This window comes from Kogia breviceps, chromosome 1, assembly GCF_026419965.1.
Source record: "Kogia breviceps isolate mKogBre1 chromosome 1, mKogBre1 haplotype 1, whole genome shotgun sequence".
Lineage (NCBI taxonomy): Eukaryota > Metazoa > Chordata > Mammalia > Artiodactyla > Physeteridae > Kogia > Kogia breviceps.
This window is the reverse complement of record NC_081310.1, coordinates 147,925,580-147,945,449: the sequence shown is the minus strand read 5'-3', so window position 1 is coordinate 147,945,449 and position 19,870 is coordinate 147,925,580. Positions and strand designations below refer to the sequence as shown.

Genomic DNA, 19,870 nt, shown 5'->3' with positions numbered 1-19,870 from the left:
CAGGGAATAGTAACACATCTCTATGTATACTTTTTTTGTAAAGTTTTGACTTTTGGAACTATATCAGTTGCTTTACATAGTCAAAAAACAAAAATAAAAAGATGAGAAAAAAAATCAAACTTGCATATAAACATCAACAAGCTAACTTAACTACTTCAAATGACTGACTAATTCTTCATATGGAGAAGTAATCCAAGTAGTTCTGAACACAGTAATTTGACTATATACCTTCAAACTAAAGACAAAAAGAATGCAAACAAAAATGCTTTTGCAGGTTTGTTTTTAGCAGTGCAGGAATTTTGAAACTATTTTGTGTATATTGTAGGAATAAGCAAGTTTGCAAATGGACTGCTAATAGGAGCCAGAGATCTACTGTTTGAAAAGGAGTCAAATATGGAAAGGGGGAAGGCAAGGAAAGACACTGTATCACTATGAACTCATGAATTTCAAAAAGGTCAGCTAACAGAAAGAATGATGGGGTTAGAAAATCACTGCTATGCAACCGTCTTAGTAATACTGGCTCAGTAAATTGCCTTCCTCAATTGGGTGGGCATCATCCAATCCACTGAGGGTCTGAATAGAAGAAAAAGCAGAGGAAGGGAGGATGGGTTCCCTGCTTTCCTGCTTTAGCTGGGCTATTGCTCTTCTGCCTTTGAACTGAGATTTACACCATTGGCTTCCCTGGTCATCAGGCCTTTGGTCTTGGACTGAAATTACACCACTGGCTTTCCTGGATCTCCAGCTTGCTGATGCCACATGGTAGGACTTAGCCTCCATAATTGCATGAGTCAATTCCTCATAATAAATCTATCTATATAGGTAATTGTATATATAATTCATCATTAATCTATTATTAATGAATAATTATTACATCAGTAATAAATTTTTATTGTCATTATTATATTACTATATGTATGTACATTTGCTATTGGTTCTGTTTCTCTGGAAAACCACAACCTAACACAATTGCCAAAACAAAACATAAAATATTACAATCATTTAAAATTGATCTAAAAATACAAAATGTTCGGTTTAATTTCAGGTTTTAAAAAAATCCAAGTCTTTGGAATGGTTTTACAAAATAATAAAACAAATCTAAACAAATGGAATAAATAAAGAGCTTATTACTAAAGCTAATAAAACAGCTCTATTGACTAGGTCTGAGTAATTTTATGATGGGTGGAAAAAAACAATCAGAAACACATAATTTTTATACATTGTAAGATATCTTGGCTTGTACTTAAATTCATTAATTCTAACACCAAGTCATGGAGTGATATACATAAATAACAGGGATCTTTAGAAACAAATATTGAGGGAAATTAAATAAATATTGGCAAATTCCTAAGTGACCCATAACAAAGGTTCTTGCTCCTCCCTTGCTACTTGAAAGCTCACTATTATGGGAGCTACTATGTATATGTATAACTGAATCACTTTGTTGTACTAACACAACACTGTTAATCAACTATACTCCAATATAAACTAAAGTTAAAAAAAATGTCAAGTTGTGAGCAGATTGATGGGTTCAGAAGAAGAAAAAAGGAAAAACACTATGAAAACTTAGGATAGCTTAAGTGGAGCTGATTCAGGGGAAAGCAACAGGTCAGTCTGGTTTGCTTACATGGTATCATTACTGTCCAAAAATATTTTCTCATTGCCTGTCTACTTTTATTTCTAAGTTTGTTATACTTCATACAACTCTATCAGAGATTAATTTGGTTTAACAGGTAATTGCTTTCAAATACAAGATTATATGTGATTCAAAAATTGTTACTTGCCACTTGCTTTCTATATATCCCTTTGTACAGTTTGAGTTTTTATTATGTACATCTGTCTCTCTCTCTCTTTTTTTTTTTGCGGTGCACAGGCCTCTCACTGTTGTGGCCTCTCCCTTTGTGGAGCACAGGCTCCAGACGCGCAGGCTCAGCAGCCATGGCTCACAGGCCTACACGCTCCGTGGCATGTGGGATCCTCCTGGGCCGGGGCACGAACCCGTGTCCCCTGCATCAGCAGGCAGACTCTCAACCATTGCGCCACCAGGGAAGCCCCTACTGTCTCTTTTAAAATATATTAAATGAATTAAACAACAAAAAAAATAATGCTTCTCACTTAATATCTAGTTGAGATTGGTTTCACCACGGAAATTGAACTTTAGTTAGAGGAAGGAGGAATGGTAATTAACAACAAAAATATCTGTGGGATAGGGCACATGAAAATATTTGGAACTGGGGGGAGTATGGCTATGGAAAGCAGATATAAAAACAGATAAAGGGGTACAGGTGATAGATGAAGCTGTCAAAGAAGGAGACCTCTTTGAGAAAACTCTTCCCTTTGTCCCCACTGTACTCTAAGTGGCACTCTCCATATCTTTTTATCTAGACTACTACTGATTAATACTATACTTCACCTCCATTATGAAAATAATAGACTTGCAGCCCTGACTTGAGGTTATAACCACAAATAACAACACAATTTGTATGGAAAATGCATTCTAAGGTTCACTCAAATGATTTAAAAAACACTCAGACCCAAGACTGAACCAGAAAGAAATAGAAAATATGAACAGACTAATCACAATGACTGAAATTGAAACAGTAATTTAAAAACTACCAAAAAACAGAAGTCCAGGATCAGATGGCTTCACAGGCAAATTCTACCAAACATCTGGACAAGAGTTAAAACTGACCCTTTTGAAACCATTCAAAAAATTGCAGAGGAAGGAATACTTCTGAACTCATTCTATGAAGTCAATGTAACTCTGATACCAAAAGCAGACAAACATATCACAAAAAAGAAAATTGCATGCCAATACACACATGTAAAAATCTTCAACAAAATATGAGCAAACCAAATCCAATGATACATTAAAAGGATCATACATCATGATCAAGTGGAATTTATCCCAGGGATGCAAGGATTTTTCAATATCAGCAAATCAATCAACGTGAAACACCACATTAACAAATGAATAATAAAAAGCATGTGATCATCTCAACAGATGCAGAAAAAGCTTTTGATAAAATTCAACATCCATTTATGATAAAAACTCTCCAGAAAGTGGGCATAGAGGGAATATACCTCAACATAATACAGGCCATATATGACAAACCCACAGCTAATATCATACTCAACAGTGAAATGCTGGAAGCATTTCCTCTAAGATGAGGAACAAGACAAGGATGCCCTCTCTTGCCACTTTTATTCAACGTAGTTTTGGAAGTCCTAGCCACAGCAATCAAAGAAGACAAACAAATAAAATTAATCCAACTTGGAAATGAAGTAAAACTGTCACTGTTTGCAGATGATATGATACTATACCTAGAAAATCCTAAAGATGCCACCATAAAACTACTAGAGCTCATCAATAAATTGGTAAAGTTGCAGGATACAAAATTAATATACAGAAATTAAACAATCCCATTTACCAGCATATCCAACAGAATAAAATACCTAGGAATAAACCTACCAAAGGAGGAAAAAGACCTGTATTCCAAGAACAATAAGATCCTGATGAAAGAAACTGAAGATAACACAAACAGAAACACCGTACACCTGGACTGGAAGACTCAATATTGCTAAAATGACCATATTACCCAAGGAAATCTACAGATTCAGAGCAATCCCTATCAAATTACCAATAGCATTTTTCACAGAACTAGAACAAGTAATTAAAAAATTTGTATGGAAACACAAAAGACCCTGAAGAGCCAAAACAATCCTGAGAAAGAATGGAGCTGGAGGAATCAGGCTCCCTGACTTCAGGCTATACTGCAAAGCTACAGTCATCAAAACAGTATAGTACTGGCACAAAAACAGACACATAGATCAATGAAACAGGAGAGACCAGAAGTAAACCCACACATTTATGATCAATTAATCTACAACAAAGGAGGCAAGAATATACAATGGAGAAAAGACAGTCTCTTCAATGAGTAGTGATGAGAAAACTGAACAGCTACATGTAAAAAGATGAAATTAGGACATTCTCTAACACCATATACAAAAATAAAATGCATTAAAGATCTAAATGTAAGACTGGATACTATAAAACTCACAAAGGAAAACACAGGCAGAACACTCTTTGACATAAATTGCAGCAATATCTTTTTTGAGCTGACTCCAAGCATAATGGAAATAAAAACTGAAATAAACAAATGGGACCTAATTAAACCTAAAAGCTTTTGCACAGCAAAGTAAACCATAAGCAATACAAAAAGACAACCCACAGAATGGGAGAAAATGTTTGCAAACAATGAGACCAACAAGGGATTAGTCTCCAAAATTTGCAAAGAGCTCATGTGGCTCAATAACAAAAAAACAAACAACCCAATCAAAAAACGGGCAGAAGACCTAAATAGACATTTCTCCAAAGAAAACATACAGATGATGAAGAGACACATGAAAAGATGCTCAACATCGCCAATTACTAGAGAAATGCACATCAAAACTACAATGAGAAATCACCTCACACTGGTCAGAATGGCCATCATCAGAAAGTCTACAAATAATAAATGCTGGAGAGGGTGTGGAGAAAAGGGAACCTTCCTACACTGTTGGTGGGAATGTGAAGTGGTACAGCTGCTATGGAGAACAGTATGGAGGTTCCTTAAAAAACTAAAAATAGAGCTACCATATGATCTAGCAATCCCATTCCTGGGCATATATCCAGAGAAAAACATGGCTTGAAAGGATACATGCGCCCCAATGTTCATTGCAGTGCTATTTACAATAGCCAAGACACCGAAGCAACCTAAATGTCCATCGACAGATGAATGGATAAACAAGGTGTGATATATATATATACACAGTGGGATATTACTCAGCCATAAAAAGAATGAAATAATGCCATTTGCAGCACCATGAAAGGACCTAGAGATGATACTAAGTAAAGTAAGTCAGACAGAGAAATACAAATATCATATATGATATCACTTATATGTGGAATCTAAAAAAACATGATACAAACGAACTTGCTTACAAAACAGAAACAGACTCACAGACACAGAAAACAAACTTATGGTTACCAAGGGAAAAGTGGTGGAAAGGGAGGGATAAATTAGCAGTTTGGGATTAACAGATTCACATTACTCAGTATAAAATAGATAAACAACAAGGACCTACTGTATAGCACAGGGACCTATATTCAATATCTTGTAATAACCTATAGGTTGTAATAACATATATATATATATATACACACACACACACACATATATATGTATATAAAACTGAATTGCTTTGCTGTACACCTGAAACTAACACAACACTGTAAATTAACTATACTTCAATTTAAATAAATAAATAAATAACATTTTGAAACATAACCCATAACCCATTTCTAAGTTACAGTAGATATATTAACTTACAACATGAGACCATAAGCTCCCAATGGGTAGGTGTTTCATTTTCCTCATTTTTTACCCATCCATCATATTGTATGGCACACAGAAGATACAGCTGGAAAGGTAAATGAGCTGAACATATGAAGTACTTTAAAACTTTAACCACATGTTCTGCTTATTTCAATTTTTCCAGCCTCAGTGGATAGATATAAATATTCTTCGCAGAATACATAGGCAGTAGCTTTTTACACATAATCACTTCATTCAAGGCACCCTTGACAGGCCAATATGAAAATGATTGATAGCCGATAAGCCTTCTAGGTTCCTCTAGATTCCTTACTCTGCTGGCTTCACTGGGTTCCTAGCTCTTGAACCAGTAATTATGTTCCAAGACAATGTATTACTTGTCCATCCATGTAAATCCAAAGAGGGTGTTTCCCTTAGTTTTACCCTAAGCTAGTCTCTTATGCATAGGCTGGGGAAACTGGACTAAATGAGTATTAAAATAAAGGTATCATATATCACCATCATATGAACACGGCAAAACACATTATAAATATTTTACTTCTTTAAGAAAAAATACTTCTACTCAGGTATAAACTATTCATTTCTGCAAAGAAATGATTTATCTTAAATCATCACTTTAACAAATATGACCTTTTTTTTTTAAGACACACGAGTATATTGTTTCAGCAACAACAAACTTACTCATCATTCTCTTGTGTAGTAGATTCCTTTCTTTCAGTTATACTGAGGTGATTCCAGTTTTTCCTCTTTCCTATATGTGTGCAATAAAATGAATGTAAAGTTAAGGCAAAAACTGTCAAATTTTAAATAAATTTAAATCACCAACTTTTCAATAGAAAATAAAAGGGTAGACAAATGGAAGAAGAGTAGGTAAAGAAAAAGTATCCTGAAATTTCCTATGGGAAAATTTTTTCACTATTGTGGATAACTTTTCAATAGGTAGCTTTTTAAAAAAAAATTTACCAGTCTCCTAATTTTTTATTCATGATTACATTATATAGAAGAAATAATCTTTTGAATAAAATTTCCATTGGGGCTTGGTATATTAAAAAGAAAAAGTAGATAAACCCACTTTGATAATATAATTAGTTTAAAATACATTCGTTTTTCATCAAATATTTTAATGAGGAGGGACCTTCAAGATGGTGGAGGAGTAAGACATGGAGATCATCTTCCTACCCACAAATACATCAGAAATACATCTACATGTGGAACAACTCCTACAGAACACCTACTGAATGCTGGCAGAAGACCTCAAGAAATTCCCCACGTGCCTGGGTAGGGCAAAAGAAAAAAGAAAAAACAGAGACAAAAGAATAGGGACAGGACCTGCACCTCTGGGAGGGAGCTGTGAAGGAGGAAAAGTTTCCACAAACTAGGAAGCCCCTTCACTGGCGGAGATGGGGCATGGCAGGGGTAAGCTTCAGAGCCACAGAGGAGAGCACAGCAACAGGGGTGCAGAGAGCAAAGCAGAGAGACTCCTGCACAGAGGATCAGTGTTGACCAGCACTCACCAGCCCGAGAGGCTTGTCTGCTCACCCGGATGCCAGGGTGGGTGGGGGCTGGGAGCTTCAGTTTCAGCTTCAGAGGTCAGATCCCAGGGAGAGGACTGGGGTTAGCTGTGTGAACACAGCCTGAAGGGGGCTAGTGCACCACAGCTAGCCGGGAGTCCAGGAAAAGTCTAAAACTGCCTAAGAGTCAAAAGACCATTGTTTCAGGGTGCATGAGGAGAGGAGATTCAGAGCACTGACTAAATGAACTTCAGAGATGGGTGCAGGTCACGGCTATCAGCCCAGACACCAGGGACAGGCATGAAACACTAACGCTGCTGCTGCAGTCACCAAGAATCCTGTGTGCAAGCACAGGTCAATATCCACACCCATGTCCTGGGAAGCCTGTGCAGCCCACCACTGCCAGCGTCCCGTGATCCAGGAACAACTTCTCCAGAACACACGGCATGCCTCGGGCTGTTGCAGCGTCATGCAGGCCTCTGCCACCGCAGGCTCACCCCACATTCTGTACCCCTCCCTCCCCACAGGCTAAGTGAGCCAGAGCCCCCAAATCAGCTGCTCCTTTAACCCACTCCTTTCTGGGTGAAGAACAGATGCCAGAGGGTAACATACATGCAGAGGCAGGGCCAAATCCAAAGCTGAACCCTAGGAGCTGTGTGAACATAGAAGAGAAAGGGAAATTTCTCTGTGCAGCCTCAGGAGCAGTGGATTAAATCTCCACAATCAACTTGATGTACCCTGCATCTGTGGAATACTTGAATAGACAACAAATCATCCCAAAATTGAGGCGGTGGACTTTGGGAGCAACTACAGACTTGGGGTTTGCTGTATGTGACTGACTAGTTTCTGTTTTTTATGTTTATCTTAGTTTTTAGCACTTGTTATCTTTGGTGGATCTGTTTATTGGTTTTGCTGCTCTTTTTTTTATTACCTTCTTTATTTTAATAATTTTTAAAAAATTTAATTTTAATAACTTTATTTTATTTTATTAAAAATTTTATTTTTTCTTATTTCTCTTTTTTATCCCTTTTCTTATGAGCCATGTAGCTGACAGGGTCTTGGTGCTCTGGCCAGTTGTCAGGCCTGAGCCCTGAGGTGGGAGAGCTGAGTTCAGGACATTGGACCACCAGAGACCTCCCAAACACATATAATATCAATCGGCGAGAGCTCTCCCAGAGATCTCCAACTCAACACTAACACCCAGCTCCACTCAACGACCGGCAAACTCCAGTGTTGGACACCCCATGTCAAACAACTAGCAAGACAGGAACACAACCCCACCCATTAGCAGAGAGGCTGCCTAAACTCATAATAAGTTCACAGATACCCTAAAACATACCACTGGATGCAGTCCTGCTCACCAGAAAGATAAGATCCAGCCTCATCCACCAGAACACAGGTACCACTCCCCTCCACCAGGAAGCCTACACAACCCACTGAACCAACCTTACCCACTGGGGACAGACACCAAAAACAATGGGAACTAAGAACCTGAAGCCTGCAAAAAGGAGACCCCAAACACAGTAAGTTAAGCAAAATGAGAAGACAGAGAAATAAATACACAGCATATGAAGGAGCAAGGTAAAAACCCACCAGACCAAACAAATGAAGAGGAAATAGGCAGTCTGCCTGAAAAAGAATCCAGAGGAATGATAGTAAAGATGATCTAAAATCTTGGAAATAGAATGGAGAAAATACAAGAAACTTTTAACAAGGACCTAGAAGAACTAAAGAGCAAACAAACAATGATGAACAAAACAATAAATGAAATTAAAAATTCTCTAGAAGGAATCAATAGCAGAATAACTGAGGCAGAAGAATGGATAAGTGACCTGAAAGATAAAATAGTGGAAATAATTACTGCAGAGCAGAATAAAGAAAAAAAAATGAAAAGAATTGAGGATGGTGTCAGAGACCTCTGGGACAACATTAAATGCATCAACATTCGAATTCTAGGGGTCCCAGAAGAAGAAGAGAAAAAGAAAGGGACTGAGAAAATACTTGAAGAGATTATAGTTGAAAATTCCCTAATATGGGAAACGAAATAATCAAGTCCACGAAGCACAGAGAGTCCCATACAGGATAAATCCAAGGAGAAACACACCAAGACACCTATTAATCAAGCTATCAAAAATTAAATACAAAGAAAAACTATTAAAAGCAGCAAAGGAAAAGCAACAAATAATATACAAGGGAATCCCCATAAGGTTAACAGCGGATCCTCCAGCAGAAACTCTACAAGCCAGAAGGGAGTGGCAGGACATATTTAAAGTGATGGAAGGGAAAACCTACAACCAAGATTACTCTACCCAACAAGGATCTCAGATTTGATGGAGAAATTAAAACTTTACAGACAAGCAAAAGCTAAGAGAATTCAGCACCAGCAAACCAGCTTTACAACAAATGCTAAAAGAACTTCTCTAGGCAGGAAACACAATAGAAGGAAAAGACCTACAATAACAAACCCAAAACAATTAAGAAAATGGTAATAGGAACATACTTATTGATAATTACCATAAATGTATATGGATTAAATGCTCCAACCAAAAGACACAGACTGGCTGAATGGATACAAAAACAAGACCTGTATACATGCTGTCTAGAAGAGACCCACTTCAGACCTAGGGACACATACAGACTGAAAGTGAGGGAATGGAAAAAGATATTCCATGCAAATGGAAATCAAAAGAAAGCTGGAGTAGCAATTCTCATATCAGACAAAATAGACTTTAAAATAAAGACTATTACCAGAGACAAAGAAGGACACTACATAATGATCAAGGGATCAATCCAAGAAGAAGATATAACAATTGTAAATATTTATGCACCCAACATAGGAGCACCTCAATACCCAAGGCAAATGCTAACAGCCATAGGAGGGGAAATCGACAGTAACACAATCATACTAGGGGACTTTAACACCCCACTTTCACCAATGGACATATCATCCAAAATGAAAATAAATAAGGAAACACAAGCTTTAACTGACACAGTAAACAAGATGAACTTTATTTATATTTATAGGACATTCCATCCAAAATCAACAGAATACAATTTCTTCTCAAGTGCTCATGGAACATTCTCCAAGATAGCTGATATCTTGGGTCACAAATCAAGCCTTGGTAAATTTAAGAAAACTGAAATCATATCAAGTATCTTTTCCGACCACAATGCTATGAGACTAGATATCAAGTACAGGAAAAAAACTGTAAAACATACAAACACAGGGCTTCCCTGGTGGCGCAGTGGTTGAGAATCTGCCTGCCGATGCGGGGGACACAGGTTCGTGCCCCGGTCTGGGAAGATCCCACATGCCATGGAGAGGCTGGGCCCATGAGCCATGGACACTGAGCCCGCGTCCGGAGCCTGTGCTCTGCAATGGGAGAGGCCACAACAGTGAGTGGCCCGCGTACGGCAAAAAAAAAAAAAAAAGAAATACAAACACATTGAGGCTAAACAATATGTTACTAAATAACCAAGAGATCACTGAAGAAATCAAAAAGGAAATAAAAAAATACCAAGAAACAGGGCTTCCCTGGTGGCACAGTGGTTAAGAATCCACCTGCCAATGCAGGGGACATGGTTCAAGCCCCAGTCCGGGAAGATCCCACATGCCATGGAGCAACTAAGCCTGTGTGCCACAGCTACTGAGCCTGTGCTCTAGAGCCCGTGAGCCACAACTACTGAGCCCATGAGCCACAGCTACTGAAGCTTTTGCACCTAGAGCCTGTGCTCTGCAACGAGAAGCCACCACAGTGAGAAGCCCATACACCACAACGAAGAATAGACCCTGCTTGCCACAACCAGAGAAAGCCCACATGCAGCAACGAAGACCCAACACTGCCTAAAATAAATAAAATAAAATTTTTAAAAGAGTTTAAAAAAACCATGAAGTTCTAAAAAAAAAAACAAACCTAGAAACAACTGACAATGAAAACACAATGACCCAAAACCTATGGGATGCAGAAAAAGCAGTTCTACGAGGGAAGTTTAGAGCAGCACGATCCTCCCTCAAGAAATACGAAAAATCTCAAATAAACAATACAACCTTACACCTAAAGCAATGAGAGAAACAAGAACAATAAAACCCCAAAGTTAGAAGAAGGAAAGAAATCATAACAATCAGATCTGAAATAAATGAAAAAAAAATGAAGGAAACAAGAGCAAAGATCAATAAAACTAAAAGCTGGTTCTTTGAGAAGATAAACAAAATTGATAAACCATTAGCCAGACTCATCAAAAAGAAAACGGCAAAGATTCAAATCAAAAGAATTAGAAAAGAAAAAGGAGAAGTAACAACTGACACTGCAGAAATACAAAGGATCATGAGCGATTACTACAAGCAACTATATGCCAATAAAAGGGATGACCTGGAAGAAATGGACAAATTCTTTCAAAAGCACAACCTTCAGAGACTGCATCAGGAAGAAAAAGAAAGTATAAACAGACCAGTCACTATCACTGAAATTGAAACTGTGATTAAAAATCTTCCAACAAACGAAAGCCCAGGACCAGATGGCTTCACAGGCAAATTCTATCAAACATTTAGAGAAGAGCTAACACCCATCCTTCTCAAACTCTTCCAAAATATAGCAAAGGGAGGAACACTCCCAAACTCATTCTACAAGGCTACCATCACCCTGATACCAAAACCAGACAAAGATGTCACAAACAAAGAAAACTACAGGCCAATATCACTGATGAACATGGATGCAAAAATCCTCAACAAAATACTAGCAAAGAGAATCCAACAGCACATTAAAAGGATCATACACCATGATCAAGTGGGGTTTATCCCAGGAATGCAAGGATTCTTCAATATATGCCAATCAATCAGTGTGATACACAACATTAACAAATTGAAGGATAAAAACCATATGATAACCTCAATAGATACAGAAAAAGCTTTTGACAAAATTCAACACCCATTTATGATAAAAACTCTCCAGAAAGTAAGCACAGAGGGAACTTTCCTCAACATAATAAAGGCCATATATGACAAACCCACGGCCAACATTGTTCTCAGTGGTGTAAAACTGAAACCATTTCCACTAAGATCAGGAACAAGACAAGGTTGCCCAATGTTACCACTATTATTCAACACAGTTTTGGAAGTTTTAGCTACAGCAATCAGAGAAGAAAAAGAAATAAAAGGAATCCAAATTGGAAAGGAAGAAGTAAAACTGTCACTGTTTGCAGATGACATGATACTATATATGGAGAATCCTAAAGATGCTACCAGAAAACTACTAGAGCTAATCAATGAATTTGGTAAAGGAGCAGGATACAAAATTAGTGCACAGAAATCTCTTGCATTCCTATACACTAATGATGAAAAATCTGAAGGAGAAATTAAGGAAACACTCCTATTTACCATTGCAACAAAAAGAATAAAATACCTAGGAATAAACCTACCTAAGGAGGCAAAAGACCTATACTCAGAAAACTGTAAGACACTGATGAAAGAAGTTAAAGACGATACAAACAGATGAAGAGATATACCACTTGATTGGAAGAATCAACATTGTGAAAATGACTATACTACCCAAAGCAATCTACAGTTTCAATGCAATCCCTATGAAACTACCAACAGCATTTTTCACAGAACTAGAATAAAAAATTTCACAATTTGTATGGAAACACAAAAGACCCCAAATAGCCAAGGCAATCTTGAGAAAGAAAAACAAAGCTGGAGGAATCAGGCTCCCGGACTTCAGACTATACTACAAAACTACAGTAATCAAGACAGTATGTTACTGGCACAAAAACAGAAATATAGATCAATGGAACAGGATAGAAAGCCCAGACATAAACCCACACACACATGGTCACCTTATCTTTGATAAAGGAGGCAAGAATATACAATGGAGAAAAGACAGCCTCTTCAATCAGTGATGTTGGGAAAACTGGACAGCTACACGTAAAAGAATGAAATTAGAACACTCCCTAACACCATACACAAAAATAAACTCAAAATGGATTAAAGACCTAAATGTAAGGCCAGACAATATAAAACTCTTAGAGGAAAACATAGGCAGAACACTCTATGACATAAATCACAGCAACATCCTATTTGACCCACCTCCTAGAGAAATGGAAATAAAAACAAAAATACACAAATGGGACCTAATGAAACTTAAAAGCTTTTGCATAGCAAAGGAAACCATAAACAAGATGAAAAGACAACCCTCAGAATGGGAGAAAATATTTGCAAATGAAGCAACTGAAAAAGGATTAATCTCCAAAATATACAAGCAGCTCATGCAGCTCAATATCAAAAAAACAAACAACCCAATCCAAAAATGGGCAAAAGACCTAAATAGACATTTCTCCAAAGAAGATATCAGATTGCCAACAAACACATGAAAGGATCCTCAACATCACTAATCATTAGAGAAATGCAAATTAAAACTACAATGAGGTATCACCTCACACCAGTCAGAATGGCTGTCATCAAAAAATCTACAAACAATAAATGCTGAAGAGTGTGTGGAGAAAAGGGAACCCTCTTGCACTGTTGGTAGGAATGTAAATTGATACAGTCACTATGATGAACAGTATGGAGGTTCCTTAAAAAACTAAAAATAGAACTACCATATGACCCAGCAATCCTACTACTGGGCATATACTCAGAGAAAACCATAATTCAAATAGAGTCATGGGAGAAGCAGCTTTCAACTCCTCAAGTCTCTGTCTGCTTCGGCCTCCTCACCTCCTCTCCAGCCTCCACCATGTCCATCAGGGTGACCCAGAAGTCCTACAAGGTGTCCACCTCCAGCCCCCGGTCCTTCAGCAGCCACTCCTATACCAGTGGGTTGGCGCCCACATCGGCTCCTTGGCCTTCTCCTGGGTGGGCAGCAGCAGCAACTTCTGGGTCGGCCTGGGCACCAGCATGAGACTGGCTCGAGGTTATGGAGGTGCCCTGGGTTTGGGGGACATCACAGCTGTCACACTGAACCAGAGCCTGCTGAGCACCCTCAGGCTGGAGGTGGACCCCAACATCTAGGCCGTGCGCACCTATGAGAAGGAGCAGATCAAGACCTTCAACAACAAATCTGCCTCCTTTGTCGACAAGGTGCAACACCTGGAGCAGCAGAATAAGATTTTGGAGACCAAATGGAACCTCCTGCAGCAGCAGAAGACAGCCCAGTGCAACACAGAAAACATGTTTGAAAGCTACATCAACAACCTCTGGCATCAGGTGGAAACCGTGGCCCAGGAGAAGCTGAAGCTGGAGGTGGAGCTTGGCAACATGAAGGGGCTGGTGGAGAACTTCAAGACCAAGTACGAGGAAGAGATCCAAAAGTGCACAGACATGGTGAATGAATTTGTCATCATCAAGAAGGATGTGGTTATGAAGCTTACATGAACAAGGTAGAGCTGGAGTCCCACGTGGAAGGGCTGACTGAATAGATCAACTTCTACAGGCAACTGTATGAAGAGGAGATCCGTGAGATGCAGTCGCAGATTTCTTGACACCTCCGTGGTCCTGTCCATGGACAACAGCTGCCCTCTGGACCTGGACAGCATCATCGCCGAGGTCAAGACCCAGTATGAGGAGATCACCAACAGCAGCCGGGCCGAGGCTGAGACCATGAACCAGATCAAGTACGAGGAGCTGCATACATTGGCTGGGAAGCACGGGGATGACCTCCATCACATGAAGACAGAGATTTCTGAGATGAACCGTAACATCAACAGACTCCAGGCTGAGATTGAGGGCCTCAGAGGCCAGAGGGCTTCCCTGGAGGCTGTCATTGCTGATGCTGAGCAGTGTGGTGAGCTGGCCATCAAGGATGCTCAGGCCAACTTGGTTGAGCTGGAGGCTGCTCTGAGAACCACCATGCAGGACATGGCACAGCAGCTGCATGAGTACCAGGAGCTGAGGAACATCAAGCTGGCCCTGGACGTGCAGATTGCCACCTACCGCAAGCTGTTGGAGGGCAAGGAGAGCTGGCTGGAGTCTGGGATGCAGAACATGAGTATCCACGCCAAGACCACCAGTGGGTATTCAGGTGGGCTGACCTCAGCCTTCAGGACCCCTGGCCTCAACTACAGCCTGAGCTCCTACCAGTCCAGCTTGGGCTCTGGAGGGGGCTCTGGCTCCTTCAGCCATACCAGTTCCAAGACTGTGGTTGTGAAGATTGAGACCAATGATGGGAAGCTGGTGTCTGAGTCCTCTGACGTCCTGACCAAGTGAAAGGCTCCTGCGATCCCTCCCAGCCTCCCCACTCACATGCTCCTGCAAGAAGGAGTTGTGTGGGGGAGTGTCAGAACCAGAGACCTGAGGCTCAGCCCCATCCTTAGCCCACCCCAGGGAAAGTCAACTGCCTGGGGCTCCCTCTCTTGCTCACGCCCCCAACTAAAAGCCAATCCAAGTGTCTTTTTCACAGTAAAGCTTCAGCTGGCTCTGCCAACACACACACACACACACACACACACACACACACAAAAGAGTCATGTACCACAATGTATATTGCAGCACTATTTACAATAGCTAGGACATGGAAGCAAGCTAAGTGTCCATTGACAGATGAATGGATAAAGAAGATGTGGCACATATACACAATGGAATATTACTCAGCCATAAAAAGAAACAAAATTGAGTTATTTGTAGTGGGGTGGATGGACCTAGAGTCTGTCATACAGTGAAGTAAGTCAGAAAGAAAAACAAATATAGTATGTTAACACATATATATGGAACCTAAAAAAAAAGAAAAGGTTCTAACGAATCTAGGGGCAGGACAGGAATAAAGATGCAGACGTAGAAAATGGACTTGAGGACATGGGGAGGGGGAAGGGTAAGCTGGGACAAAGTAAGAGAGTGGCATGGACATATATACACTACCAAATGTAAAACGGACAGCTAGTGGGAAGCAGCCACATAGCACAGGGAGATCAGCTCAGTGCTTTGTGACCACCTAGTGGGGTGGGATAGGGAGGGTGGGAGGGAGACACAAGAGGGAGGGCATATGGGGATATATGTATACGTATAGCTGATTCACTATATACAGCAGAAACTAACACAACAATGTAAAGCAATTATACTCCAATAAAGATGTTTAAAAAATAAAAAGGGATTTCACGACAGCAACCAACTGGTTCCTTAAAAAAATATATACATATATATATATTTTTAAATCAAAAATATATTAAAGTTTCCAGCTTGCATTATTTCAACCCTATTTTTTTGTCTCAGAGTTAACAACAAGGGATTGTTGATACTAATATCTAGAAAATAGTGAGTTCCTCAGGATATCACAGTAAAATAAATACGATTTTAGGGGTAAAAGTACCCGACTGTTTAAATGCATATTGATTTAGTAAATTCTTGGAAAGATCTTTAGTGCCTATGAAAATATTTCAAATACTGTATGGTATCACTTATAAGTTGAATCTAAAAAATACAATACAAATGAATGTATATGCAAAACAGAAACAGATGCACAGATACAGCAAACAAACTTGTGGGTACCAAAGGGGAAAGGGAAAAAGGGAGGGACAAATTAGGGTATAGGATTAATAGATACAGACAATTATATATAAGATAGACAAGCATGAGGATATACTGTATAGCATAGGGAATGACACCCATTATCTTTTAATAAACTATAATGGAATATAATCTGTAAAAATACTGAATCACTATGCTGTATACTTGAAACTAACACAATATTGTAAATCAACTATACTTCAAGTTAAAAATGCATATTGATTTAGTAAATTCTTGTTAAGATCTTCGGTGCCTACTAAATATTTCATTCATTAAGGTATTTATTTTAGATATTAATAAAAGAAATAAACAAATTATATCCATTTAAAATACTATGTAGTTACCTAATGCCATTGCTTAGCTAAACTTTAACAAGTTGACAGAAGCACAAATGGAAATACAAATGTAATTAAGTTATAATCCCTCAAATGTATGCTGGGTTGAAATGTAAATTCGGTTTTATAGTAGAACATGATGTTTGCACTTATTAGTGGTCAAGTGGACAACTGTTTCATGAGCTAACCATTTATAGTTTTTTGTTCTACAGTACTTTATAGTGCTGTGTGCACAACATATGTTAAACATATTTGATGAATGAGTATTTGAGGACACATTAGCATAGTTAAAGAATATCAGTGTCGGGCTTCCCTGGTGGCACAGTGGTTGAGAATCTGCCTGCCGATGCAGGGGACACGGGTTCATGCCCCAGTCTGCGAAGATCCCACATGCCGCGGAGCAGCTGGGCCCGTGAGCCATGGCCACTGAGCCTGTGCGTCCGGAGCCTGTGCTCCGCAACGGGAGAGGCCACAGCAGTGAGAGGCCCGCATACCGAAAAAAAAAAAAAAAAAAAAAGAATATCAGTGTCTTACATACACTGGCCTTTGATAAATGTTTATTGAAACAAGCAAATGAATAAATAATCCAAACTCTTTACTACTAGTGAAAAACAGGAGAAACCACTTTTTATAATGTATAAACATTGACGCCCTCCTCGCACTACACACTTTAACGTAGTTCCATTTGTTCAACAACTGGCACAGGAACTATTATTTACTCAATATTTTTCTAAAAAATTGTTTGATACAATGTACCATGAAAAACTAGCTCATACTCTCCAAAAGAAATGTAATGTGAGCTACTTATGTAATTTAAAATCTTCTACTAGCAAAATTTTTTAAAAAAGGAAAAACAGTGAAATAAATTTGAATATTTGATTTAACCCAATATACCCAAAATATTCTAACTTTAACACATAATCAATATAAATTATTAATGAGGTAATTCATATTGTTTTTCACATTAAGTTTTTAATATCTGGTGTGTATTTTTCACTTATAGCACATTTCAATTCATCTGAGTCACATTCCAAATGCTCAACATGTACATATATTGGACAGTATAGTTCTAGATAATACTGCAGGAGGATCCAATACTTCCAGATGAAACCAAATACACAGATAACATGAAGGCAATTTCTTTAAAATTTAAATGTAATTCATTAACATATTAAGAAATACTAATATATTATCTGGAGCAGACTATCCAATGCTGGTTTACATTTCTTCCTTCATTTAATTTTTATTCCATTACTCTTATTTGTGCCTGTTACTAGAGGAAAAGATTATTTATAGTATTATTTTCTATTCTCTGGTATTTACAGTTTCATTGAGGGAATTGGTTCAGAAACTGATTAACAATAATTTCCTTCATTGTTACTTTGGACATTATGCTTTCTCTCAAAAAACTTATGTCATAACTAAATTGTTATCTCAAAATAGTCTTTAATACCAAAAGGAGAAAAACCTGTGGTTTAGAAATTTTGCTAAAGTACTAGTCACCTCTCTTGTTTATTAACTTTTCATTATTTGATTTGTTGGTATCCTTAAATTCCAAACAGAATAAATGAATATGGTTAAGAGTTTTTTTAATAAAAGATGAAAGGGAAAAAGAGTAATAATATTTTATTTATGATTTTAGAAAACTTTCAGGAAATAAGTCTATTAAAATCTGTCTCTCTAGGCTTCTCTGGTGGTGCAGTGGTTAAGAATCCACCTGCCAATGCAGGGGACACGGGTTTGAGCCCTGGTCCGGGAAGATCCCACATACTGTGGAGCAACTAAGCCCGTGTGCCACAATTACTGAGCCTGTGCTCTAGAGCCTGGGAGCCACAATTACTGAGCCCTCATGCCAAAACTACTGAAGCCTACATGCTGCAACTACTGAAGCCCATGCGCCTGGAGCCTGTGCTCTGCAACAGGAGAAGCCACTGCAATGAGAGGCCCGTGCACCGCAACGAAGAGTAGCCCCCACTCACTGCAACTAGAGAAAGCCTGCGTGCAGCAATGAAAACCCAACACAGCCAAAAAAAAAAAAAACTGCCTGTCTTAAAAAACATATTTCTTAGAAAAACAACGCTAATGAAAGCAACAGTGCACATTAAAACTTTATTTCATAAAACCTTTGCCTAAAGATTAATACTATATTCCTGAATTTTGTATTATGTTATCTGCATTCAGTAAAGCTCCACAATATTAAAATTACTTTGTTCCTTTAACTTGTAATTATTTTTCACATTTTAGCACGAGCAGTCAGTAATGCTAGGAGAGAAATAGCAAAAGAATGCTTTATTTGAATTTTCACCAGGTGTTTAAGGCCTTTCTAAACATTTTGATTATAGTAAGAGGATTAGTCAGATATCATATCCTATAAAACATAATCAATAGCATTAATCTCAGTCTTCTCATGGAAGGACTTATGTTTTTAATATTCTTTCCATTTGTTAAAGAGGAGGAGTTTTAATGTCTCAAAGAATAACATTTGGATCAGTTATCAAAGACTTGTTGAGTAGACTCTAATATTATCACCAAGAGTTTTCCAGTTACTTAATAATCACTTTTCCTTATTTCATTCCATTTTATTAGCAATTAACATAGCTAAAGGACTGTGGATTCTACATAGTCTTTTTCTTGCTAGGTTATGTATGATTAATAATTGTGTACTTGACTCCCTTTAAATGCAGTTTCACAAAACATTGGTGATAAATGTACCATCACTGAATCTGGACTAATTTCAAAATTGTATTTGGACTTTCTGGTAAGGCTCCCAGAAGCACTTTCTCTAACTAATGAAGATAGCTTTCAATAGACTAACATTTAGAAGTATAATCAGTGATGATGATGATAATGGCTAACACTTGTAAAGTGCCTTTAGGGCCAGGCACTGTTTTAAATGTTATATATATTAACTAGCTAATCTGCACAGCTCTGAGATAGATATTCCCATCTTACAGATGAGGAAACAAAGGCACAGAATGGACATAAAATTTATCTAAAGCCCCAATGCTAGTAAGTGGCAGAGTCAGGATCTAAATCCAGCCATTTGGCTGCAAAGACTGTGCTATTAACCTTGATGCTATGATTGCTTATTAATAAATTAATCTAAAGTTCAAAAAGATTGAGACCAGTATCATGCTGCTTCTAGATACATATACTTTA

General features: G+C 38.3%; 1 protein-coding gene and 1 pseudogene across 5 annotated transcripts in view; one reads left to right on the top strand and one right to left on the bottom strand.

Moving 5' to 3' along the window:
- ITGB3BP (integrin subunit beta 3 binding protein) overlaps window positions 1–19,870 on the bottom strand; it is a 160,723-nt gene that overhangs the window by 95,164 nt on the left and 45,689 nt on the right. For all 5 annotated transcript variants that reach the window (XM_059045228.2, XM_067006772.1, XM_067006765.1 and 2 more), the window contains one exon: window positions 6,054–6,123. In XM_059045228.2, coding sequence (XP_058901211.1) covers window positions 6,054–6,123 — 70 coding nt within the window. The remainder of the gene's footprint in view (window positions 1–6,053; window positions 6,124–19,870) is intronic.
- LOC131745045 (keratin, type II cytoskeletal 8 pseudogene) lies at window positions 13,603–15,083 on the top strand (annotated as a pseudogene).